This window comes from Larimichthys crocea, chromosome III, assembly GCF_000972845.2.
Source record: "Larimichthys crocea isolate SSNF chromosome III, L_crocea_2.0, whole genome shotgun sequence".
NCBI lineage: Eukaryota > Metazoa > Chordata > Actinopteri > Sciaenidae > Larimichthys > Larimichthys crocea.
Genome location: NC_040013.1, coordinates 34,243,285 through 34,267,370, shown reverse-complemented (window position 1 = coordinate 34,267,370; position 24,086 = coordinate 34,243,285). Strand labels below are relative to the sequence as shown.

Below are 24,086 nucleotides of genomic sequence, written 5' to 3'. Positions count from 1 at the left end.
ACTTGTAGTTTGCCAGCAGATCAGGGGGTTGTTTGTTTATTCAGGGCGGACCCTCTCTTTTCTGCAGGGATTAAGGATCTTGTTTTTGTTTTTTTTTAAGCATCATTATTAATAATCAAAATGCAAACATGAAGAACTGAGCAGTGTTATTAGGTTGCAGCGCCATTATCACCCTGCAAGTCGGCGGCTTTTGGGCAAGGTAAGACGGGCGTTTGTTGAATTATGCGCCAGCGAGCTAGCTGAAATAGCTAACATTATTAGCATTATTTGTAGTCTGTGAGGGCGTCAGCTTTTTGGAATCGATACATGTTGTTGTTTTTGTTTTTGTCTAGCCTATCTTCATATTTCAAGAGCCGAATAAAGTCGACGGCAAAAACCTTGTGTGTGAAATATGCAATGCGTCCTTGCTTTGCTTGACTACGTGACCTAGTTTCTGTTGTTCAGCAACTTAGACATTCAGCCCTTCAAAAACTACTGTCAACCTTAACTTTAATTACTTTGCTTCAGCGTATTTATCACACGGTATGTAAGTTAAACACTTTATAATATTGTAGCAACAGTGTTGTGATCAAATAAAAGCAGGAATTTACAGTATTTTGGGCGGCGGGGGGATCTTTCAGTGATACCTGACACCAGTAGGTGTGGTCTGGGAGACAGCATTTATATGCCTTGTCCGATTCACTCTGTCTGCAGGACGATTTCTCCTGTTTCCTTACGTTGTTTTTCTCTTGGATTGCAATGCAGAACAATTAAAAAAAACAACATGTTTTTTTCCAGGATGAGGGATCTTCAAGCCATTGACAGCTTGCTCTTGAAAGAGCTGAAGTCATGTTGTGCGAAGGAGTACAACTTTCTTCCCAGAGAGACTGGCCTGAAGCTGATGGAGTCAGCCTCCACAGAGGTAACCCACTGACCTAGTTTTACATCTTTGGCTGTCTGTGCAGACATATGGGTTTGCTTAAAAATAAAAGCTATTTTCAGTGATGTCCTTTTTTTAATATATTATGGTGCTTTTTTTTTTTCAGAATCACAGTGGAGTGTCTGCGAAATGCAGAGACACCAGAGTGGAGGAGCTCTGGGGCCTGACCAGTTTCTTTGGCTACAGCACCCACACTTTTGTTCAAGCTGTCAATTTGCTTGACAGATTCCTCACCATTATGAAGGTAGGAGTTCAACAAAGCATTCACGTGTAATATGTTATTATAAGTATAAGTTACTGCATAGAAATGCATATTGTCTCGCTGGAATCACGAGTGAGAAGAAAACGTGACCACAGTGACCTTGTTGGCCTTTGAATCACAGGTTGTTCGCTCACACTTGTGACTTCTGTGTTATTGTCATAGGTGCAACCCAAGCACTTGCCCTGTATTGGAGTCTGCTGTCTTCACATTGCAGCCAAAATGATCGAGGAAGAGAGTAATGTCTCACCCACCCACGAACTCATTCGCATCAGCCAAAGCAAATTCACTGTGTCAGACCTCTGTCGCATGGAGAAGATCATCTCAGCGAAGCTCAGCGTGGAGCCTGAAGCAGTCACAGCCTTAACCTTTCTACACCTCTACTATTCAGCCTTCACATCCCTGTCTGCCAGAAGGTAAACATTTCATTTTCTTTTGCTTGCTTTTGTTGTTATTACTGATGCATTGCTCCAGTTTGCATGGAGTTGGTCAAAAAAGATTCTGCTTTATGAGGTTTGTACTGGCGGATCATATTAGGATTCCCTCTATATTTTAAGGGAGGAGATCCCAAGCATTGGCAGACTGGAAGCCCAGCTAAAAGCCTGCTTATGCCGGCTTGTTTTCTCTAAAGCAAAAGTAAGGCTTGTTCTTAGGTGACAATTTCACAGCATAGCAGCATTCACTTTAAGTTTTGAGTTTTACTGATCTGGTGTCTATCTCCTTCACAGCCATCGGTGCTGGCACTGTCCCTCATTGCTCAGGAGTTTGATGCCCTTGCCTCCATCACCTTATTGAAGATTGTCCAGCAATTCCAAAGACATCTAAAGGTATAAAAAGAGTAGACTACAAGGGTTGCAACAACTGACTATTTTCTCAATATTGTTTGCTCTATAAAATGTTTATAGTAACTGCCATCACATGTTATTGGAGACCATATAATGTCTTCAGACCAATCAATCTAACCAATCACAGTTATTTTGATATTAGACTAGAAAATGAGAAAAAATAAATCACCATTGATGAGCTTGAATGGGTAAATTTAAACAGTTTTTCTTAAAATATGAATCAAACAATAATGCTCTAATATAATTCTTCCATTAGGTCCTCCACAGTGTCTGATGTTGTATTGATATTCTTGATAATAAACATAAAGACCTTTTCTCTTTGCACAGTAATGTATGTGTGGGGATAAACAACACTGGACTTGTTGATGACGGCATATTTGAAGACTGTTTTTGTCTGTGGCCTCTCAGATATTTCCTGTTCGTCATCTTCACAGATTAGTGACAGCGAGCTGCTCCACTGGAAGGAACTCGTGGCTAAGTGTATGACTGATTACTGCTCAAGTGAATGTAACAAACCAGACAACAAAAAGCTGGTTTGGATCGTGTCCAGGAGGACAGCCCAAAATCTTCAGGCCAATCACTTCAGTGTCCCTGGCCTGCCAACTATTCCTGAGGGGAGCTGGGACGAGAGTGAAAGGTTAATTATGCATTTGTAAAGTTTTCTTCATGCCGCATTGTGTCTGAGTGAATATGCCACACTATGATGAGATATTAACAAAATGATCATCCCTGAATGCGCACAGATGAACTTTGAAAGTCTGCTGGAATCCTCAAATTCATGACTCAGAAAAATCACAGCTGAACAAAGGCTACAACCAGAAATAACACTTTGATTAATGTGTTTATTGTTATTTTTGATTAATCCATTAGATTAGATTAGATTAAACTTTATTGTCATTGTACAAGGTACAAGCACTAAAACAACCTTTAATCTACAAAATATCAAATTGCAAAGACTGTCCATCATAGTTTCCCAGAGACCAAGTCTTCAAATATCTTGATTTATGTCATCCACCATCAGATATTCAGACATTCAGTTCTCACATCTCGGAAACTCTAACCTGTGAATGTTACGATACGATGTTATCGGCCAATTTTTTCTCTCCCCATTTTCACAGTGAACCATTTGGGTTGAGTTCTGAAAGCCGGTTTCACTTGATTTGGTCCTTAGTTGGCAAAATATCTGGATTTATTTAGCTCTGATGCTGATGAAAATTATCAAACAGTTTATGTTTTTAGCCCATTTTAAGCTGGACTGTCGCTGTTTCTGGTCAAAGTGACGTGAATGTAGATATATTTAATTAATATTTCTTAGATTGTGCTGCTCGTCGTATCTACACCTAAACATTAAGCTGCCTCTGTAGTGTTACTGCCTTCGCAGCCATCCCAACCATCTTCATGGTTGTAGTAATTTTAACCTTTAAGTACTTAACAAATGTCGAAAGGTATACCTAATAAGATTGAGTAAGGGATTCAGATTTGATACATAGATTTATAATAATAACAATAATAATAATAATAGGACAACGGTTCATGATTATATGAATGTGGCTTTAGATTTAAGCACAGTATTAACAAACATCCTCCTTTTCCCTTGTAGCGAGGACTCCTGTGAGGACATGAACATCCTCCTTTTCCCTTGTAGCGAGGACTCCTGTGAGGACATGAGCTGTGGAGAAGACAGTCCATGGGGCTCACCAGGGAGTGACGCCGAAGGAGCCTTCTTCCCAACCACCTTTCTCAAGTGCAGAAAGTGATGAATCGTCATTGTGCAGTAGCGACTGATGTGTATTTGTCCCCTGAAGTGTGATGGTCACTATGTTTTGGGCAAACCTGAGCGTTTCACTTGTCATACTGTGTGCACTGTAGGTATGCCAAGTGAGATTTTTGGTCATTAAGTGCCTGTGTTAATCAAGTTTACTGTCCGTTTCTTTTTTTTTTAAAAACATATCGTAATAATGCAAAATTGCAATATCTTGGCAGCTTGACAGTAATACATCTGAATGTCTTTTTCCAAGATGTTCTCTTGTTTGTTTGTGTCCGAACTCGGCACATTCCAGGAAAAATAGCGAAGCACAAGGGAGAATTTATGGATGTCAGTAATGAGGTACACTCGCTGTTGAATACCAGCTAACACATCAGCACATCCTCAGTCTTTTTTAAAAAAAAAGTTTTTTATACTCGATGCCATCAAGTTACACCGTATTCTACAAATGTATGCTATACACAATTCTAATGTGACATATATGACATTGTAGTGTGAAAATACCAGACTGTATATGCATGGATACATATAAATATGTGATTATGAATGGATGTTCTCCATGTTGACCAAGATAAGCTTATTGTAAAAAAAAAAAGTTTAAAAAAATGTACATAACCTGTAAAAAAAGAAAAAATAGAAGAATAAATGTTATGTTTTGTGAATGCCACATAATGTGTGTTGTATTTGGATATAATGTGAAATGTCTGAAGGGTCAGAAATAATCCTTCTAAATAAAATAAAAAAGAAGTGATTTTTAACTACAACGTGTTTCAGTTCACTTGCTTGTGTTTTGAATTGTCCGCTAGTGGTAAACTGGGACAGATAGAGCCTGAAGTTATTTAAGAAACTACTGAATAGACCAATGATAAACCAGGTCAAGTAGAGTAGGATCAAGAAGCAAACATCATATGTTTATCCAGTGAGACTAAACCTCTGAAATATAGTATAAAGTAGCATAAAATGGAAGTATCTCAAATTTATTTGAGTAAAGCTCAGATTAAAGACCAGAGGGCACATGTTAAGGGATTTGGCTATTTCTCTGATCTCTCTCATTCAATTTATTATTGGACAAGCCATCCTTTATGCTGGAAGCTGCTGAGAAGCTCAGTGTGTGTGTGTGTGTGTGTGAGGGGGTGGAGGTGGTGGTGATGCTGCTGGTGCTGTTGCTGGCGGTGGACGGGGGTTGTCTTTTAGCTGGCTGAATGTGTTGACACGCATTTCTGCTCCATCTTCTTGATTAAATCGGCAGCCTGGAGGGGAGTCGCAACCGTGTGTGAAGCAGCAGCAGCAGCAGCAGGAGCAGCAACAGTCAGGAGGGCTGGGCAGGGAAAAGGAATGAGAGCGGACCGAGCCGTGGCATCTTCACCATGCAGCCGACCACCACCAGCCGTCCATTTTATACGATTATATGAGCCGATGAGCGCCAGTTTGTCTGTATCTTACAGAGGGGCAGCAGCGGTGTGTAGTCCCGGCGATGACAACATAGGCCAACGCCTCCCTGCAGCTACAGACAGGGAATGAAAACGCTCCCAAGATGGTCCGCATCGCAAAGGCCCTGGGTTTGGTTATTCTGTGCGTCGCTGTGCTCATACTGTCTCTCATCAGCTATGTGTCACTAAGAAAAGACAGCCTCTTCACCTCCTCTAAATATTACATGGGAGGCCCGCGGATTATGTTCCATGCAGGATTTCGGTGAGTAATATATTTTTTTCCAGCAGAGATTGCATGGTAGTGGTCGTGATGCATACAAGTGTTGTTGTAAATATAAACAGAGGAATCAGGCCTTGTGTGCACGATTCAATGTGGATGTGATGCACAAGTCTAACACATCACTGTCCCTTCAATTTGAGCCCTTTGCTTCCTGTCAATCAACCAGTGAGCTGTCCAAGGTGCTGATGTTGTTGCCATGGGCGACTTGGGCATGACTTACAGTACAGTACAGATATATATACTGTAAACATTTGCATCATCATCAGACTAAGGGTCAGCTTTATTTGCACACACACACACACACACTCAGAGTTTGACTCAGGGTTTTCACCGATCTCAATGTCACACATTGTCACTCTAGAAACAGATAAAAACAAAACAAGGACAGAGCTGAACAAAGATACAGTAGATAAACATAAAAATGTAGATAGCTGTAGTGGTAAAAAATAAATAAATAAATAAATAAAAGCATATATAAAGATATATGAAAAGCAACAATGAACAAAAACATACAATGTTTTTCTGAATGTTTCTGTGAATTGGAAACAAGAAAATATGCAATGCTGGAATAAATATTGAATGATTAATTGATAATTGATTGATTCAAGTGAATATGCATGTATACATATCTGTATACAGTGTACAGCTTCCAGGATTTATATTTGACAAATTTTGACGATATGGTACAGGATTGCTTTCTGCTACTTAATGACTGTTCAAGTAGCTCAAACGACAGTGGTGAAAAATAATAAGGTACATTTACTCAAGTACTATGTTGAAGTATAATTTTAAGGTACAGTACTTACACTTAAATTGTACTTTTTTTTTTTGACTACATCTATTTGATAACTTTGACATTACTACAAGCAATCAGGAGTTTAGATCCAGACCAAAACAACATTGTTGAATTCAAGGAATATTTTAGGTTCAACAACGTCTCTTGTCTGGTCTTTGAAATGCTGGACAGGAGTCTTCAAAACCATATTTATTCCACCACCTGCACCATTGCACCATCATCAGTCCTTTACCCAGTTTACACATGTCTATAGACAGATACACATCCATATATATCTATATTTATGCAAATTTTAGGACATTCAGTCCCATCTGACAAAATATAAACAGAGAATGAGTAACATTTTTCTATCAAAGGGTTTATACGTTGTAACTATAGGCTCTATTAATTGTTAATAAATGATTTACTAATTTGTGATTTCGATTTGGTGCTATAAATGTTGGAAATGCATTGTCCATACAGTCATGGATGAAAGTATTGGCACCCCTGGAGTTTTTCCCAATAATGCACCATTTCTCCCAGAAAAGTGTTGAAATTACAAATGTGTTGATACACACATGTATATTTCCTTTGAGTGCATTGGAAAAAAAACCCTCAAAAAAGCGGAAGAAAAACCCAAATTTTTCATAATTTTACACAAAACTCAAAAATTGGGTTGAACAAAATTGTTGGCATCCTCAACTTAATATGTGGTTGCACACCCTTTGGAGAAAATGTATGTTTTTAAGGAGTTTTGTGTAAAATTATGTCAAATATGGCTATGTTTTTAAGGAGTTTTGTGTAAAATTATGTCAAATATGGCTATTTTCCTCTGCTTTTTTGTGTTGTTCTAATACACTTAAAGGTAATTTGTAATTTAACACTTTTCTGGTAGGAATGGTAAATGGAAACGGAGAAAATTCCAGGGGTTCCAACACTTTCCTCCATGACTGTATATCATTAAGAAAGGGTTTTCAATACATTGATTTTGGCGCAGATTCAATACAGCCCTTTTTCACACAGTCAGACAGTCCAACCAATCAAAGCAATGTGAAACGCAATAGCTGTTATTAATGGTCTATAAGTTTTATCTATGACACATTAATAAATGATTTATATACCATTCAATCATTATATACCGTTGTCAGGTTCTGAACCATTTATTAAAGGTTTGTTAAACAAAAGTGGTACCAGATCAGATTAATGCAGACATTTCAAATGGATTCAGGTTTCCACTAAACCCCTTTGTGGGTTTCAGAATTAAATAGCTGACATGGATAATCTGACAATATATGAAGAGTATTTGACCGACATTAATTCTTGTTGGTGGACATATAATTAAATGCCTTGTCTTCTCAGAATAACCAGAACAGATGTGGGTGGTTCTCTTGTTTAAGTCCCTCAGAAAACCATCTCAATAACTTTAGCCAACAACCCTGTATGAGACAGAAACTGAGAGGAAATTATGTTTTTGTGATTGTTGTCCACAGGTCTCAGTTTGCCATGAACTTTCTGGACCCCTCTTTCATCCCATTAACTAATGCCCTGAATGAGGAGCTCCAAGGAAAACCTTCCAAATGGAAGTTCAACAAGACTGCTTTTTATCAGCAGAGGTAAGAGATTTTAGTTTCAACTTTATTACTGTTTTCTCTTCTTCATGAAGATTTTGCACCTGTGAGTGTCTGAGTAAACACTAGGCAGGGTTTGGCTGAGCATGACTCATGCCCAAAACTGGGTCCTCATTCTGCTCTGTGACTAGGCAGGAAGGAGGATTTTCAACAGCTATATATCATCAGTGCTTAAAGTTTCCAGCACTGCATTTCTTATTTTGGCATTTAATACTTATTTCTACTTCCATTTGTGCAATCGTGTTAAAGTATTTTTCTTTTTTCAGGAAAGATATTTTCAGCTATATCGACATTCCCAACAACTTCTCCCTCACAAAGAACAGTGTGCGTGTTGGCCAGCTGATGCACTTTGACTACTCCAGCCACAAGTATGTCTTCTCCATCAGCAACAACTTCAAATCCCTGCTCCCAGAAACATCTCCTATCCACAACAAGCATTACAGCATATGCTCTGTGGTGGGCAACAGCGGCATCCTGACAGGAAGCCACTGTGGCCCAGAAATCGACCAGGCCGACTTTGTCTTCCGTTGCAACTTCGCCCCCACAGAGGTCTACTCCAAGGACGTGGGAAGGAAGACCAACTTAACCACCTTTAACCCCAGCATCCTGGAGAGATACTACAACAACCTGCTGACCATTCAAGACAGGAATAATTTCTTCCTTAACCTGAAGAAGCTAGAGGGAGCCATCCTGTGGATCCCTGCCTTCTTCCTTCATACGTCAGCTACAGTAACCAGGACCCTGGTGGACTTCTTTGTGGAGCACAAGGGCCAACTGAAGGTTGAACTGGCCTGGCCAGGAAACATCATGCACGATGTCAACAAGTAAGACTGTTGCTCTTATTGTTAGAAGAGATTATGACAACTAAAGTGACGTAAGAAACTAATTAAAAAGTGTGAATTTACATTCAACAATTAAAAACTTGGTGGATTTAATTTTATTAACTTAATTTTAATTAGCTTTTTTCATTTAACAGAATACAGTATATCAAACTGCTCAGTGCATCAGCCTAAATAACAGAAATGTTTTCTGATTAAAGCTAATATGGCATCAACTCTTCTTTTAGCTCTGTTTTGGTCTCCACCAGTCGCAAGATAGAAAACTAAAACAATGAGCTGAAAGATACTAAAACGCTCTGTAGAGCTGTGGTGAACTGGAGAGTTGGGTGATTATATCTGTGGGTATATCATCAGGGGAAGTTGGTTTATGATGGGCTGGCAAGATGAATAATCATGATATCATGATATTCTCTACTCAGAAAAAATGAAATTTTGGGATTTCATTGTGACCTTTTTCCTCACAGATATTGGAAGACTAAAAACCTCTCCCCCAAACGTCTCAGCACTGGAATCCTCATGTACACACTGGCCTCTGCCATGTGCGACGAGATCCATCTCTACGGCTTCTGGCCCTTCGGCTGGGACCCTAATACAGGCAAGGATCTGCCTTACCACTACTACGACAAGAAAGGGACCAAATTCACCACCAAGTGGCAGGAGACACACCAGCTGCCCAGCGAGTTCAAGCTGCTCTACAAGCTGCACAGGGAAGGTGTGATTAAACTCAGCTTGACACACTGCACTTAGACATAAAATGAGTGTTGGATGGTTAGGAGACTCCAGAGACCATGACCCAGATACATCAGCTTAGCTCAAACTTCTGTTGTGACCCATAATGCATGATAAGTGTAATTTACGACAGCCCCATTTAACAAACACACACTCACATCACACTGTAATTTCACATGAAGATATCGGGCTCATTTGGGATGTCAGTCGCAGATATATCACAGCATTGTTGCTCATTCGGTATATTGTCGTCTTCGGTACCACAGTTAGGACTTTTATGCTGCTCAGTTGCTTCCATTACACTCCTTTGCATGGCTGATGGCCGTGGCTAAACAGCTCAAACAGAACAAATGTCTATTTTAACTGGAGTCCACAGGGGATTCAGCTGTGGAAACACAAACAGTTAAATCTTCCAGTTCTGTTTAACACAGTATCGATTGATTAATCGCCTTTTACAACAGTATACTGATTCTGTACACTGAAATCACTGCCTAATCTCAGGGAAGGAGTTAGATCAGTGTTTTTTTGTAATCAGATTCATTGCCTCAAGAGAGGTGCAGTTCCTGTTTTCAGGCCTTTTTTCCCCACGAGGTGTCAGACAATCTGCACTGCTCTGGATGATGGTATTTGTTTACAAGACTGTACTCTATATATATACATATATATACATGTGTGTCTTTTATTCTCTGTAGACAGTTTGACTGTCCACTTCAAATTTTGTTGAGATTCTTCAAATTTTTGGAATAATAATTAACATTCCAACAATAAGCCATAAATTCATAGACAGATGATAGTGTGTTGTTATTACAGTACTGAATTTCAGAAAGTGTCTATAGCCACGCTAGCGGCTACATTCAAGTCACAGAACTTTGATTTTCCAAATAATAAATACTCGTCTGTCTTCGGCAACCCACAAAAGTCGTTTTACAACATTTTGTGCTTTTTTGAAGGTATTTCATATTTATTATTTCATCCACTGTGCAATATTGTTTTTAATCTGCTCCTAAAGTTGCTACTCTAACTTCCTGTCCAAGGAATGACTCTTAAAAATGTTTTCAAAGTAAGTAAGTAAGACATTTCCTGAATGTCTTTGAGGAATCTGGAAATACATTCAAAACAGCTGTATTTTGTAATTTTGTTAAACAACTTCATAAATTTGTCTTAAAGATTGCAGGGAGTTTATTTTTTAGAAGATCAGATTTAGTTCTGTGACTCGAACGTAATGTCAATTCAGGAAACCGGGGTCACAAACTGGGGTTAGGTTGCACTGGCTAGTCATAAGCTAAGATAAATAGTTTGTTGTACATTTTAACTAGCTCGTTTAAAACTAGCGAGTTATAAAACTGGAACCTCATGGTGACGAGAGGACCTCAGGAAGTCTACAGTAACCCCCAGTAATACCACAAATTGACGTTTTACACTTGTTTTTTTTTTTTTTTGTATTTAGAACAAAAACGATATAACAATAGTTAGCGTTAGGGGTTCTGGTAGTCAGATTTGGTTATCTTAAGACAGATCCAGGCTAGCTGTTTCCTCTATTTCCAGTGTTTATGCCTAGCTAGCTAGCTGCTAGTTGCAGCATCATTCTATGGCGATTTTCTCAACGAACTCTTGCGAGAAAGGAAACAAGCATACTATTGAAATATTCCTTTAAAACCCAATATCTTTGCTTGTAAATGAATTATTGTAAGCTGTGATCTAACTTCCAAAGGTAGTTATTGGGTGCATACATCTCCTCGTCCAATGGAAATGTAGGAATGACTTTATTTTATATGCATACAGAGATATATGTATATTTATATTTCTCAGTTAAGATAGTCATCAGATTAGCATGATTGGAAAATCAATAACGTGTTATTCGGTCATTTAGTATAACATTACTGACTGGATTTTGTAATTTCAGATGTATTATATTATTTTGCAAAGTGCAATTTAAAATTTCCCAAGTGTACATCATTTCACAGCTGTGCGTCAACCGAATTCCATCATCTCTTTTACTCTTAAAGGTCCAGTGTGTAACATTTAGTGGGATCTGTTGGCAGAATGTGGAAGAAATGGAACATAATATGCATAACTATGTTTTTATTAGTATAATCACCTGAAAATACCAATCATTGTGTTTTTGTTACCATAGAATTAGCCCTTTATACCTACAGAGAGAGTGTCCTCTTCCACAGTAGCACCATGTACAGTATCCCTAAATGGATAAACCAGCCACTGGCTCTAGAGAGGGCCTTTTACACTTTTTGTGAGTTTAATGGCCACCAAGGTTTCTCCTTTGTGTTTGAAAGGTTGCTTGCAATCTTCAACCCTAACTCAATAGATACTAAATGCTACACACCTGACCTTTAAGTCTAAATCTCATATACAAGCAAGATGACATTAGTTTGTCAATGTCAGTTGATTCAGTTAGCTGTGCAACAATTACAGCTGGCAGTTCAGCAGGTGTAAATAAATGGAGTTAGTAACTACCATTAGTAACTACTACTACTAATAGTAATAAGTTACTATTAGAAACTAATATTTATGTAAGAACTAGTTTTCTGTGGTGAAAAGTGTGATGTGTGAATCTTCACAAGCTAAATTTGAATTTACAATTAACAGGGAAAAAAATTGTTGCATCAATGAAAAATGTAGACAATATTTTGTAATGCTCACCAATAATAGGATAAAAATATCAAGTTTGACTAGATTGGTACCAGACTAGGACCATCCTGTAACCTAAATTGCTAGCGTGGCTAAAACATCAGGAAATATAACATTTTGGACGCAGTTTCTTCAATTATTTAGGTACCAACAACAAATCTTGAGGTTTCAATTACTATTTCAATTCTGAAAATATTAACAAAGAGACCACACTATTCATTATAGAGCCTTTGTTGAATGGGGAAAGTGATTTACTGATGATATAACCATATCAGTTCCAATATTTGTGACATAAAACAGAGGAATGAATGAATGTTACATGATTTACTGCATCTTGTATAAAGAGCATGATCCATTTAAATGGCATTGCATGTGAGGCACTAACAAATCTTTTAGGCTAGTTTTATACAACCTTTTTGAAGATTGTTTTGAAGGTAATATTTAGTTCTTTGCTATTGTTTGTATTCCTGATGGTGTATTCCTTAAGAATATCACCAGTGTCTTTGTATGAGAGATATTTGAAGGATATAAAATAACACTACTGCTATATTCCACATGGGACCAAACCTCTACAGATCAACTTAAAAATGAACAAGCTTTATTTTTTGTACATGTCGATAATCTTTCTCAAAAACAGTCCACCCTATCATGCCAGACTGAAGCAGATTGGTGGATGTGGGGTTCAGGATGTCTGAGCCCAAACTGTAAAAGCTGGCCACATGACCATCTCATGACTCTGCAACATGTGCTCCTTCTTGCAAATTCTGGTTTAGGCAGAGGTTTAATACACAGGGCAAGGCATTCACATTTACCAGATGTAGTGTGCTCTTGTGCTCATTCAGATGGCAGGCCTTTGCTTGCCATCGAGTCCTACACAAAGTGTTTTTTGTCTGTCTCCTTAGGCAAGATGAACATTTCAGATACTAAATTTTTATATCTCGTCTCCAAATCACAGTGCAGTCACCACAACAACCATGAAAACACATATCTGATGAAAAACGTTTGAATAGCTGATTTTTAAACAATTTAATTGATGTCATAGATGTGTACATTTAAGAATAAGTTCTTTAGTCCCTTCATTAGGAATGTTTTGTAGATACACCAAAGACCATGTGTTTAGAGGAAAAATGTTGCTTTAGCTTGATACAGATTGATTTGGGATGTTGGACACTATGTGAAAACTAACCGCAAGTATTATTGTAGAAGAAGTGGAATATCCCTTATTTGATGTTGAATTTGCTGTTGAATATCACTTTTTGTGGCACAGAAAATTATTTCAAACTTTTGCTTTTATGGCTTGAACCGAAGTAATGTAGTGGAATTTATTTGTGACTCCATGATTGTTCTCCTATAGATCGATTTGTTTGAAAAATTCACTGGCGCTGACATGAATGCTGGACATTTTCCTCCTACAAAAAGTTTCTCCTCACTTTCAAAGTCGATGTGTAGAATGTGTCTAAATGATAATGATGCTAACAACATCTGTGAGGATTGTAATTCCAGTCAGTATAACTTTTTGTGCATTTACATTTAAATGACAAGACCGTGACATACATAACCTAAACACATATAATGTCTTTATTCCAAATGCAGCACTATACAGGATTCGTTCCAACAACCCTTTAACATTCTTGTACTTGTGTTTTATCTGCATGGCAACTTTGTTCCATAATGCATAAAAAAGCTTGGCTGCTTATGTACATGTCGTATAAAAGTCATAAATCATGTAAGGGACTTTGCTATCTTGGTTGTTCTAACAAAAACAATTATCCATAAAAGAAATGTAACCATGTCTTAAATGTTTTTGATTATACTCCATGATAAATATACGTTATGTGCCTGCATATTCCTTCCATCAATGCCTAAGTGTGTCAAATAAAAACAGTATTTTTCTCTGATATGATCCATTTGAAGATGATAAATCAGTTGTTGTTTTTTGTGTGTGTCTTTAAAACCGCCATTTTTACAGTTATACCTATATTCAGTTACAATATACAAACTTTAAAGTCTTGTAATCTTCCTCTCCCTCCTCTTACTCCGTTAACAGCAGGCTGTGAATAAATAACATTACAGAGAGCAAATACCAAAAGAGGGATTCACACTGTAATAACAATATTGCTTTAAGTGAAATGGGCCAGATCTCCACAGTTCAAGTCCTCTCAAGTATTGATCACATTTAAGCTGATTTTATGATCTCTAATAATCTTCTGCCTCACCTAGCAGGCACCCTAGTCAAGCTCCATAAAACAGTAACATAGTAACATGCAGTGTTAGCTGGGGCAATTGTGAAAAGAGTGGCTGCTGGTGGCAACATCAGCAGCACCTCCTCCTGACAGGGGCCTCCTCCACTTCATTGCTGGCGACGGGGCTGCCGTTTGGTTCAGAGACGCGGCCCCCATAAGTGCTCTGCTCCATCCTCTTCATTACAAGATCCAGCAGGGTGGTCACTGCATGGTCCACATCAACACCCGTCACTGCACTCGTCTCAAAGTAGGGAATGCTGATGAGAACGGAGAGAAGAGTTTTTATAGAACAGTTAGGCGTGCGGCTCAAATGATTTTTTGACTCCTGAAAAAGTAGAATCTACTGTAATGCTACAGTTTGTGTATTTATATTAATCCTATGCTGTCATTTTTTTCAAATTAAAAAAATTAAGTATTTGACTTGGAAAAAAGAAAAAAAACAGCAAAAGTCTAAACAAGGTTTTTAAAAAAGAAATGTTCTGCTTTGCGATTCTTCTTCTTCTTTTAATCTCATGACCGCCTGACCCACAGGTTGAAAGCCACTACTGAATCAAATTATTAATCCACAAGAGAAAAATCAGTGGAGGATGGATGAAAACAGCTCACGTGCACCATCCTGTGGTGTACTGGTGAAAGAAGCATATTTAGTGCTTGATCTTATTGTAAACACTTGAATAAACATATTATCTGAAAGATCTAAAGGTGAAAGACCAAACTTGACCAGGTGGTCAGGTGGTAGACATGTTAAAGGCACAACCTGTGATCCAAATGTAAACAAAAGGAGGTGTAACCAGTGAATTTTGGGTATTTCTTTTTAAATAATGACTTAAAACATCAGCTGTCTATTAACTTTATGTCCATAAATGACCAGAATCATTGTCGCAACTCTGTATTCACTTTTTTGACAGATTTCTGGGACATTGGACAAATCACGTTCAAGCAGGTATTAAAGGGAAAGGGCAGCGGCATGATTTTCTTCTGTACTACACTTTCAGTTCACACAGAGCATTTAACGCATGCTGTAACCAAAAAAACAACAGGAATTTAAAGCCTCACCCGTATCTATCTGCCAGATTTCTGGCCTGTCTGGTGTGAACATCCTTCATATCTCGGAGGTCTGCCTTGGTGCCCACCAACACGATGTCTGGACTATCACAGTACGCGTTGGCCTGTAGCTGACCTAAACCAGCACAGAAGAAGCCATTTAAACCCGTGTGAGGCAAACAGACATGCATGAGCAAACTTGAAACACTGTTCAGAAATTCCCTTAGTCATGGTTAAAAACGGGTTAAGAACACATTGATTTAAAAGTATTGATCTGAAGCAGAGCAGGCTGCTGAGATGACACATACTCATCCAGCTCCTGACGTTGAGGAAACTTTGCTGATTAGTCAAGTCGAACATCAGCAGGAAACCCATGGCGTCTCTAAAGAAAGCTGTAGTGAGGCTGCGGAACCTGAAAACAGATGGACAACTTTTATTACATGCGCTGTTGTTCGGTCAGTCAGTCAGTTGACCATTTGGTCCAGTCTCAGACATCTGCTGGATGGATTGCTGATAAAATTTTGTACATTCATCATCCCCAGAGGGTGAATCCTGTTGACTTTAGTGATCCCCTGACTTGTCTAGTTCCACCAGCAAGTTCAGATTTGTGGTTTTAAGTGAAACATCTCAACAACTTTTCAATGGATTGCCATAAAATGCAGTCTCCTCAGGTCAAAGTTTTAATGTTAAAATCCCAGTAGAACTAATGTGTAAGCACGCTAAAAGCACTAAACTAGCATTTAGTTCACAGCTGTGCTCACAGAGCTGCTAACATGACTGCAGACTCTTCATCTTGTGTTTTTGTGCATTTAGCAGTTTTCAAATTATTCTGGTGGTGCTTTTTGTTTGTAGAAAAATGTGTCAATCCTACTTGATAAATAGATTTCTTTTAGCCCATTAATTCTCAGTGTTTGATTTTTAATGTGATTGCTGTCGAGACTACGATTTCGAGTCAGAGTGTGACTATAAATGAACATGTCCAAATGAAAAATATATTGTGATCATGATTCACCTCTCTTGTCCTGCTGTATCCCAAAGCTGTAGGTGGACTTTGAAATTTCTCTCAGTGGTCCCATCAGCACCTGTCCCTGTGTACATCTGTACCGAACCACAAGGCAAAATAATTCACCCAATCTCTGAACAGAGAGTTTAGATTTTAAGGCCAAGAATGGAGATAGCATTTACTCACTCACCACTCTCTTTTCCCTGAAGTCAATGCCCACTGTAGTTGTGAACTTGCGGTTGAATTTGTTGTCGGTGTACCTGTGGAGGAAGGTGGTCTTTCCCACCCCCGAGTCCCCCAGAGCCAGCAGTTTGATCAGATAGTCATAGTCCCAATCAGCCATTATGAAGCTCCACCTATCACAGAGTTAGACTTTCAGTACAGTGCTGTGGTTTGGTGTATCATGTACCAAAATATGAGAGTTTAGAGAAAGCTTGCAAGTAGTTTAGTCTAAGTAAATGCTAATAGGGTGAGTGAACTAGACAAGAAGGTGAAATAGTTCAACCTAAGCTGCAGTTATTAGTCTGAGGACCATCATACAGGCTTAGCTGGACGTCATAACACCCCACTCATTAGGCACTGATCAGAGAGGGACTAGCACATGACTGGAGCTGGCTTCCACATGAGCAGTCAAATGCCTCCCCAGAGTTTTCTCAGACTTGGCTGAGTGAAAAAACGCAGTCTGTTTGGCAGACAGAACTCCTTTTATTGACTTGAAGGGCTGTGGGCAGACAGCTTAACACTGCATGACACCACTCAGGTCACTGCAATGCTTCAGTTACACTTGCAGCTGGGGCCAGGCAGGCCAATGAAGTCAGCGTTGAAAATCAAATGTGGTTATGCAAGAGATGGTTAAGAGCCCCCAAGGGGACAAACAATCGTAAAGAATACCATTTATTTTCTTCAGTAGATTTTAAAAAATCCTACTTGGGGACAAAGATTATGAGTATGAGTATGAGTGCATTCAGGAAATATTCATGGTCATGCAACTCAGATTCCAGCACAACAGCAGTGACAGGACATGGGATACTATCATGAAATCTGGAGTCATTTCCCAAGTGTGTGATTGATAGTATTAGGTTCTTTGCAATCAGCAGAGTGAGGATAGTCTGAGTAATCAACCCTTTAGCCTACAGTAGGCTTATCTGACAGAACACTTTTCAATTAGAAAAACACTATCAAGCAATAGTTTGGTGATTTCCTAAAAGCCACCCCACCAGACCAAAACATACACACTGACACAAACAGCTTCAGAGCTCCTTTAAAATGACAAACAAATATTGTATCTCACCAGTGTATCTGCAGGAAGTGCCAACGTCCATTCAGAGGTTGCTCAAGTCGTTCTGATTAAATAAAATAATCACTATCATGATGCGATGGCACATCCTGAGCCTTTTCTCCTTCTTACATGTGATTCAGGGAGGAGTTTCATGCCAGAAAGAGCCAAGTGGGGCTGTGCTTACAGACCTTGTGTTTTCTGGTATTTCTCATGAGGAAAAAAGGCTCTTTGAAAACTGGACTGTGGCCCCTGTTGACTAATAATGTGTGCCTCTGTGGATTTCAGTGGAAATCGTCCAACCAAGGAACGGGCCCCACTTCCAGAGGCTCAGCAAAATAATCCTGCTTCTTTAAACAATATGAAAACAATGAAACTTAGGACCTAATTGAGGTTACCCTTAATATTTTGGAATTTATTTTATCCAAATTATTCTGATCCATGTTTGCAAAGGGTAACATGATAAGGTCACTTCAGGTAAAGCACAACAAAATTTGTTTGTAGTTCCTCTGAAATCACTAGAAACTGTTATAAATAATATATTTGTATTAAAAAAAAATGTATATTAACACTGACTGGAAAAAAGAAACACCTAAAAACTTGAAATGTAAACCGAACTTGGTCAAATTCAAGTTGTCTGTCCTGTTTTTGTGGGACTGTGTTGACTGTTGAGGTGTTGATCAAAGTCAATAGTAGAACATAAACATTATTTATTGACTTTATAGACAGTAGTTTTACAAAAATTAAAATTAAAAGGTCAACTTACCAGCTTCTTCTAAAGCAACCAGTGCTAAGATGCAGTTGAATGTTGTAGTAATGCTTGTAAGTGGACTGTTTGCTTAAACTTAACGGACATGTTTAAGGCTGTAGTTTGTTATATCCTATTAATTAACTTAATTGTTGATCAATTACTTTATTGTGTCAATTACTTCTGGTGTGAATCCAATTGTAACAAATTTTCAGTGCAGTTTTCTTATTTTGGGCTTAATATCGCAGACTGTGCAGAAATCAGGTAGTGACTGTGGCCAATTTGTACATCCCTCTATTGAACTGCTACTGAAGCTGACATACTGTGAACTGGTTACACACTTGTGCGCAGAGGTATCATAAAAATACTTGGATTTATTTTGATGTACACTATAAGCCTCACCAAACTGTGATTGTTAAAGTACTATTGTACCGAGAACTGTTACCACTTCCTGTACATATCGCATGAGGACAACTCAACAATAAGTAACAAAGGATTTTCACTGAGGTAAATAACATAACAAAAGATATGTTGCTCTCTAATTGGGTTTGAAATACTTCAACAAATTGTTTGCCTGACTGCCTTTTCCTGCAGATTTTTTGTCTTTGGCCTTTAAACCTCTGCTTGGTTTCTTAGATGAGGCAGTCTTCAGGATTGGCTTCTGTTGCTTCCATTCAGACATCAACTCCCTTTGAACATCCACAGGAAGCTCAGAAAACACCTTAGGGTCCACATTTCCCGGGAACTGACAGTCAGAAGACTGTGGAAATGACAGTATCTCTTCTTCCATGTTGTTTCCTTCTGGAAATGTACGATTCACTGTGCTCGACCTGTCAGATGGATCCAATTTGTTTGCAGCCTTTTTTATGCCTTTAATACTTTTTGAGTCTGTAACTGACTGTGGAGACTTGTTTACTGTCGTGTGGGGGAGATCAACGACTGAAACTGGGCTCACTGAAGTGCTGAGGAGAGTCTTTGTGTTGGCAGGAGATAAGAGTTCCTCCTGTATTTCTGCTGGGAGAAGCCTGAACACTTCTGGGTCAACATTCGGAGGTAATCGATGTGTCACCCTGCTATCTGTTTCATCAAAGTCTGACCTCGCTTTGCTGCAGGACACCTCCTGAAGCGGAGTGTTGTCTACAGCAGCAACAGGACATTGCTTTCTTTTAAGCCCATGTAATACTGCCTCCAAGCTACGGATGCTTTTTGTGGTTGAGGTTGGTTGAGTAATCATGCTGGGTGTGCTGAACTGATGATCCATGCAGGGACTATCCCCGCTCTGAGAGGAATTATCCTGTTGGAGGAGGAATGAAAAAGATTTCAGGAAATTCTGAGTACAAACAAACTACTTCTAAGAAAATTCTTCATGCATAATATAACATCACAGTGTAAAAGAATAAGTTCTCTTCAGCATAATAAGTTGGGTGTCTGCCGGGTTCACCATGCTACATTTAAGACTTTTTATGACACAAAATGGAATTGATCAATTTGTCAAAGTATGATCAAAACCAGTACGGACAATTTGGCATAGAATCATTTTTTATATATATATTTTCAGTACTTCCCAGCAGTACAATTGTAAAACATAAAAATTCATTAATTCTCCAATAATTAATGAATATACTTATTGTGGTCTGGACCTGGAGAAGTGGCAAAAAATTAAAAATATAATAAATTTGCCCATTGAGATGACGAGCTTCCTATTGATGACGATCACTTATATGGGTCTGACTGAAACTGTAAACTACAACTCACTCTTGCACCAGTTCAGTCCTATGATTTATTGATTAATCTAACATCAGAGAAATAATCGGCAACTATTTGATTTTTCAGGGTAAAAATTGCAAAAAGAAAATTTCAGTTTCTCAAATCTGAACTTTTGCTGCTTCTCTCTGTCATAATATAAAAATAAACTCTGTAACTTTAGGGTTTTGGACTTATATTTAATGCTACATGTACCTTGAATGAAGCAGAGTTGTGACTGGCATTTAATAGGTTAAACAATTAAGTGATTAATGCATTTTTTAAAAATGTCAACTCATTAATTCATGATACAACAATCGCACTTTTAGTTGAAAGGTGTAGAACATCTCCCGACTAGCTGTAATTGGATACAAAAAACCTTAACAAACAAACTTGATTCAGTGCTTCTTAAACTTTTCAAGACCTGCACATACCCTCATGGAAATTAAGATAAAATTAACTGAATGGTAATAACACATTCATACTACATTTCTTCACTGTACCTGGCTTTGTGTTGGCAAGATTTGTGTTTTTCTGGGAGACGTGCTTTGTGTGAAGAAAGATGTTATGGCACCCTTTCTGTTGGCGGCAGCCCCCTTGGCCTGCAGGTTACTGAAGCAAACGTTGATGAGGGTAAGGTGGAAAGTGGCTCTGCTGTCCACCATCTTGTGAAAGAGCTTCATGGCCAACGGGACCAGCTGGACCACAGCATCATCACTGCCACCTATAAAAGCAATGCTCTAGACCCATCCTGAGCTCATACAGGTAGAATATTACAGTGTCTGAACTTACCAGAGGTGATCTTCTGTCCTATGTGGTTGGGGATGGGAGACTGCCGACTCTCCCGACTGAACCACTTGTTAGTCGCTGAGTATCTACGGATGGTAAGCCGGAAGGTGTGAGGCTGCCTGCCATCTTTGTGCATCCTAGTTTTTAAACAGATGACAAAGGTTAGATTCAATGGCTAGTGCATTAAAAAAAAACCACATTGACAGGCTTTAAATAGTACACAAAGTAACCCACCTCTCCACCAGATTGCTCAGGAGTTCTTGGATCTTTTCCATAACATCTTTAGTTGATGACATTTTCTTGAAGGAGTCTTCATCACTGAGAGACTGAAACATATAGTAGAATATAGTAGAATACAAAAATTTTACCAAAAGAGACAATAATTAAGAACTCTGATGAATCAAAATGACAACAATATCAGCAATGCTAACAAGTTTTCAGAACTGTAAATTGACAACAACTTTTTTCTGGCGGTCACGAGTCTTTATATTTTTTTGCAGATTGTCTGATTGGTTAGAAAAAACTCCTAGCGCATTTGAGCTTGAAGATACTTATATTTACAGTGGATAAAATGGAGGACAGACAGTGCTACAAGCCAACGATGTAAGAAAGTTCAAAAGCTTTCTTTCTTTTGTCAAAAGAGCAGATCACAAAGTTAAGACATTACTTTCTCACTTTTTCCTGCCTTCTGCTCAGGATGTTAGCGAAGAACTTGCAAGCATCAGTTATATCAGAACTGGGGACTATTTCTTTGAGAAGATGAAGAGCGGCAACTGGCAAGTATTTAAGTTTCCAACGATGACTTGTCAGATGGTTCTGTGTAACAAACCATCCAGGTACCACTAGGGACAGGCTAGCCTACCTGAGGTGGCCCAGTAGGGGTGACAGGTAAGTCATCAACACCATTGGCCAGATTCTTCAAGCGTTGAGCACTGGGATCTCCAAACTCTCTCACCAGGTCATTCAAAGGGAAGAGTTGTAGGTCTTTCACGCTGACCAATCCCAGGGCTTGAAGTCTCTTGGCAGTTTGGTGGCCCACACCTAAGAAAACACGATGGACCACAAATGTAATTTTTGAGTCAAAAACAAATCAAAGAGGTTTTAATTGAAAAATAATCAATACCTGGTATTTTGCGGAGACCACTCAGGCAGCCTATAATGTCGCTGACGTTCTCTGGCAGCAGGGTGGTTTGCTGATTGGGTTTGAAGGTACCTGACACCAGTTTGGCCAGTAGCTTACTTGTGGCTATGCCAGCACAGCCGGTCAGACCCAGCTTGCTATGGATGGCTTCTCTCAGCTCTGCTGCAATGTGTGAACCTAAAGCCAAGCTCGGATGATCATGGCCTTCAACGGCTGCACCTGTGCAGGAAAATTAAAACAGAAATGTTTGCTGACATTCTTCAAGAGGATTCAAAAGTAAACTTTTCATGTGGTGGGAAACTGAAAGTGCAATGCAAATGTTTTACAAATTTTAGCTTCTTGGCTTGTTTCACAACTCGTTTCTCAGTTTCCATGAGACAGATGTACAGCTAGTACACACCAAAGACACAAATGTGACTTACTGGAATGACTGTAGACATGCCCTTTAAATGAAGTGAAGTTCTTAGACTCCAGTGTCTCCACTAGCCTTCTTTCTACCATCTCTGTGATGTCCACAAAGTTTTCATCAAATCCGAGCCTCTCTACCAGTGGACAGTAGGACATCAGCAGCTCTGAATGGAGGACAGGAAAAGGTAAAGAAAGAAGAGCACAGAAACAGAAAACGAATGTGACGTTAGTGCAAGCTTGTTGCACCAAACTGTAGCTTGTAATGTAAGCGAGGAAATGATAATAGGGGGAAGCGCAACAAGAGATGGTGAGAAAAGAACATCGCTTGTGCTGTTTTCGCGCCGCATTCTCGTTTTTTGATGTTACATTAACAACGCTGCGTCTAAAAATAATATCTGCCCTTTAGTTTCCGAGAGACACAAAATGTGACATTTCGTTGTTTTACACTGATGTACTAAGATGTTTCACGTTTTTTCTGCTACCACCTCACAGCAAATAAACCCACAGATGAGAGCCTGGGAAATGTATTGGCAACATCTGTTTATTTAGTGATATTTCTGTAAATACTGAACATGCCTCTAACTACTTCTCTAAATACTACAGTGTGTATGTGCAATATATATCTATATATCTATCTATATCTCTCTCTCTCTCTCTCTCTCTCTCTCTCTCTCTCTCTCTCTCTATCTATATATATATATATATTATATATATATATATATATATATATTAATATTAATTGTGGTGCCCCCTGCTGTGATGTACCACTCCTGCCTACCTGTCACTTTATAGGACATGTCTCTGTAGTGTGTCAAGTCTTCTCCTTTAACCAGCACCAGCTGAGGACATTTCTCTTTAGCATCAGTCACAGACATCAGCTTGGTGACACCCTGCTCCCTTGCCACATAGTTACAGGTGACTATGATGTACTTCTGCTGAATACCTGGTGACATGACAAACATTAATGAAGCACACATGCATTCAGGGCTTTAAAAAAAAGACATATTTATTTTAATGTTTTGTACCTAAAGGGACTTCTCTCAGTGCTGGGTTTCTGATCATTTCCACCTGAGCATAGAAACAGTCCAGGTCAAAGTGCACAATGACTCTGTGTGCAGGTGTCTTGCTGAGGCGTGGACCTGAAACAGAGATTACACATAACAATCACCACCTGAAAGCCAAAACAAACTAGTTTCAGACCTCCATACTTTACCAGCAGCAGCAGCAGCGGGGCTGAGCGGGACTGACTCCACCAAACTCTTCTTCCACTCGGTGTCATCCTCTTCCATCTCTTCGTCGCTCTTATCCATTTATAAAACAATGTGTGTGTTTTGTAGCTTTTAATCTGCCAGCTGTTGTTGTTGTTGTTGTTGTGCGGAAAGTGCACCTAGCTGTAGGTCTCAGTTCAGGTTTGTGTAGTAGCGCCATCTCTCGGCGCGGAGGGAGTACTGCACCCCATGACTAAATAGCTTCACGTAAGTAAACTTAAAAGTTACATTTATTCGGTATTTAATTCGTTGTATTTGGCTCAAAATATACACATTCAGTTACGAATATATTAAAATTAAAAAAATAT

At 38.9% G+C, this 24,086-nt stretch overlaps 4 protein-coding genes across 8 annotated transcripts; 2 read left to right on the top strand and 2 right to left on the bottom strand.

The window, feature by feature from the left end:
* The first annotated feature begins 30 nt into the window (after nucleotides 1-30).
* Nucleotides 31-4,182, top strand: LOC104919000 (cyclin-G2). The gene is made up of 8 exons (XM_027275250.1): nucleotides 31-199; nucleotides 778-901; nucleotides 1,026-1,163; nucleotides 1,344-1,594; nucleotides 1,736-1,814; nucleotides 1,907-2,005; nucleotides 2,458-2,660; nucleotides 3,669-4,182. Exons 2-8 carry the CDS (start codon nucleotides 779-781, stop codon nucleotides 3,778-3,780), a joined length of 1,005 nt encoding a protein of 334 aa, XP_027131051.1. The 5' UTR covers nucleotides 31-199; nucleotide 778; the 3' UTR covers nucleotides 3,781-4,182.
* Nucleotides 4,183-4,886: 704 nt separating this feature from the next.
* On the top strand, nucleotides 4,887-13,576 carry LOC104919001 (sia-alpha-2,3-Gal-beta-1,4-GlcNAc-R:alpha 2,8-sialyltransferase). Its single transcript, XM_010730901.3, has 4 exons — nucleotides 4,887-5,480; nucleotides 7,764-7,886; nucleotides 8,168-8,725; nucleotides 9,205-13,576. The coding sequence occupies exons 1-4, from the start codon at nucleotides 5,323-5,325 to the stop codon at nucleotides 9,485-9,487; spliced, it is 1,122 nt and encodes a 373-aa protein (XP_010729203.1). The 5' UTR covers nucleotides 4,887-5,322; the 3' UTR covers nucleotides 9,488-13,576.
* Nucleotides 10,894-18,081, bottom strand: LOC104919002 (ras-related protein Rab-27B). The gene is made up of 6 exons (XM_019255697.2): nucleotides 17,697-18,081; nucleotides 16,596-16,761; nucleotides 16,415-16,500; nucleotides 15,711-15,814; nucleotides 15,415-15,538; nucleotides 10,894-14,615 (listed from the first exon to the last, which is right to left on the bottom strand). The coding sequence occupies exons 2-6, from the start codon at nucleotides 16,746-16,748 to the stop codon at nucleotides 14,429-14,431; spliced, it is 654 nt and encodes a 217-aa protein (XP_019111242.1). The 5' UTR covers nucleotides 16,749-16,761; nucleotides 17,697-18,081; the 3' UTR covers nucleotides 10,894-14,428.
* A 153-nt stretch (nucleotides 18,082-18,234) lies between these two features.
* Nucleotides 18,235-23,980, bottom strand: poli (polymerase (DNA directed) iota). 5 transcript variants are annotated; one of them, XM_019255684.2, is made up of 10 exons: nucleotides 23,724-23,980; nucleotides 23,536-23,649; nucleotides 23,289-23,453; nucleotides 22,525-22,674; nucleotides 22,085-22,321; nucleotides 21,824-22,002; nucleotides 21,196-21,287; nucleotides 20,965-21,098; nucleotides 20,676-20,896; nucleotides 18,235-19,723 (listed from the first exon to the last, which is right to left on the bottom strand). In XM_019255684.2, the coding sequence occupies exons 1-10, from the start codon at nucleotides 23,818-23,820 to the stop codon at nucleotides 18,968-18,970; spliced, it is 2,145 nt and encodes a 714-aa protein (XP_019111229.2). In that variant the 5' UTR covers nucleotides 23,821-23,980; the 3' UTR covers nucleotides 18,235-18,967. The 5 variants fall into 5 exon arrangements, 4 of the variants coding, with proteins under 4 accessions (XP_019111229.2, XP_019111230.2, XP_027131017.1 ...); XM_019255685.2 differs by having other exon boundaries at nucleotides 23,536-23,654; nucleotides 23,732-23,980; XR_003461686.1 differs by having other exon boundaries at nucleotides 19,589-19,723; nucleotides 20,676-20,784.
* Nucleotides 23,981-24,086: the final 106 nt, after the last annotated feature.

Bases quoted from the DNA above. Each gene is read 5' to 3' on its own strand.
- LOC104919000 (XM_027275250.1), top strand. From the start codon at position 779: ATGAGGGATCTTCAAGCCATTGACAGCTTGCTCTTGAAAGAGCTGAAG. The intron at 902-1,025 runs GTAACCCACTGA...TTTTTTTTTCAG, and splicing joins TGGAGTCAGCCTCCACAGAG to AATCACAGTGGAGTGTCTGC. The intron at 2,661-3,668 runs GTTAATTATGCA...TTTCCCTTGTAG, and splicing joins AGCTGGGACGAGAGTGAAAG to CGAGGACTCCTGTGAGGACA.
- LOC104919001 (XM_010730901.3), top strand. From the start codon at position 5,323: ATGGTCCGCATCGCAAAGGCCCTGGGTTTGGTTATTCTGTGCGTCGCT. The intron at 7,887-8,167 runs GTAAGAGATTTT...TTCTTTTTTCAG, and splicing joins ACTGCTTTTTATCAGCAGAG to GAAAGATATTTTCAGCTATA. The intron at 8,726-9,204 runs GTAAGACTGTTG...TTTTCCTCACAG, and splicing joins ATCATGCACGATGTCAACAA to ATATTGGAAGACTAAAAACC.
- LOC104919002 (XM_019255697.2), bottom strand. From the start codon at position 16,748: ATGGCTGATTGGGACTATGACTATCTGATCAAACTGCTGGCTCTGGGG. The intron at 15,815-16,414 runs GTGAATCATGAT...ATCTGTTTTCAG, and splicing joins GATACAGCAGGACAAGAGAG to GTTCCGCAGCCTCACTACAG. The intron at 14,616-15,414 runs GTGAGGCTTTAA...CGTTCTCATCAG, and splicing joins AATCTGGCAGATAGATACGG to CATTCCCTACTTTGAGACGA.
- poli (XM_019255684.2), bottom strand. From the start codon at position 23,820: ATGGATAAGAGCGACGAAGAGATGGAAGAGGATGACACCGAGTGGAAG. The intron at 23,650-23,723 runs GTAAAGTATGGA...TCTCTGTTTCAG, and splicing joins CCCCGCTGCTGCTGCTGCTG to GTCCACGCCTCAGCAAGACA. The intron at 21,288-21,823 runs GTAGGCTAGCCT...TATATGTTTCAG, and splicing joins CCCCTACTGGGCCACCTCAG to TCTCTCAGTGATGAAGACTC.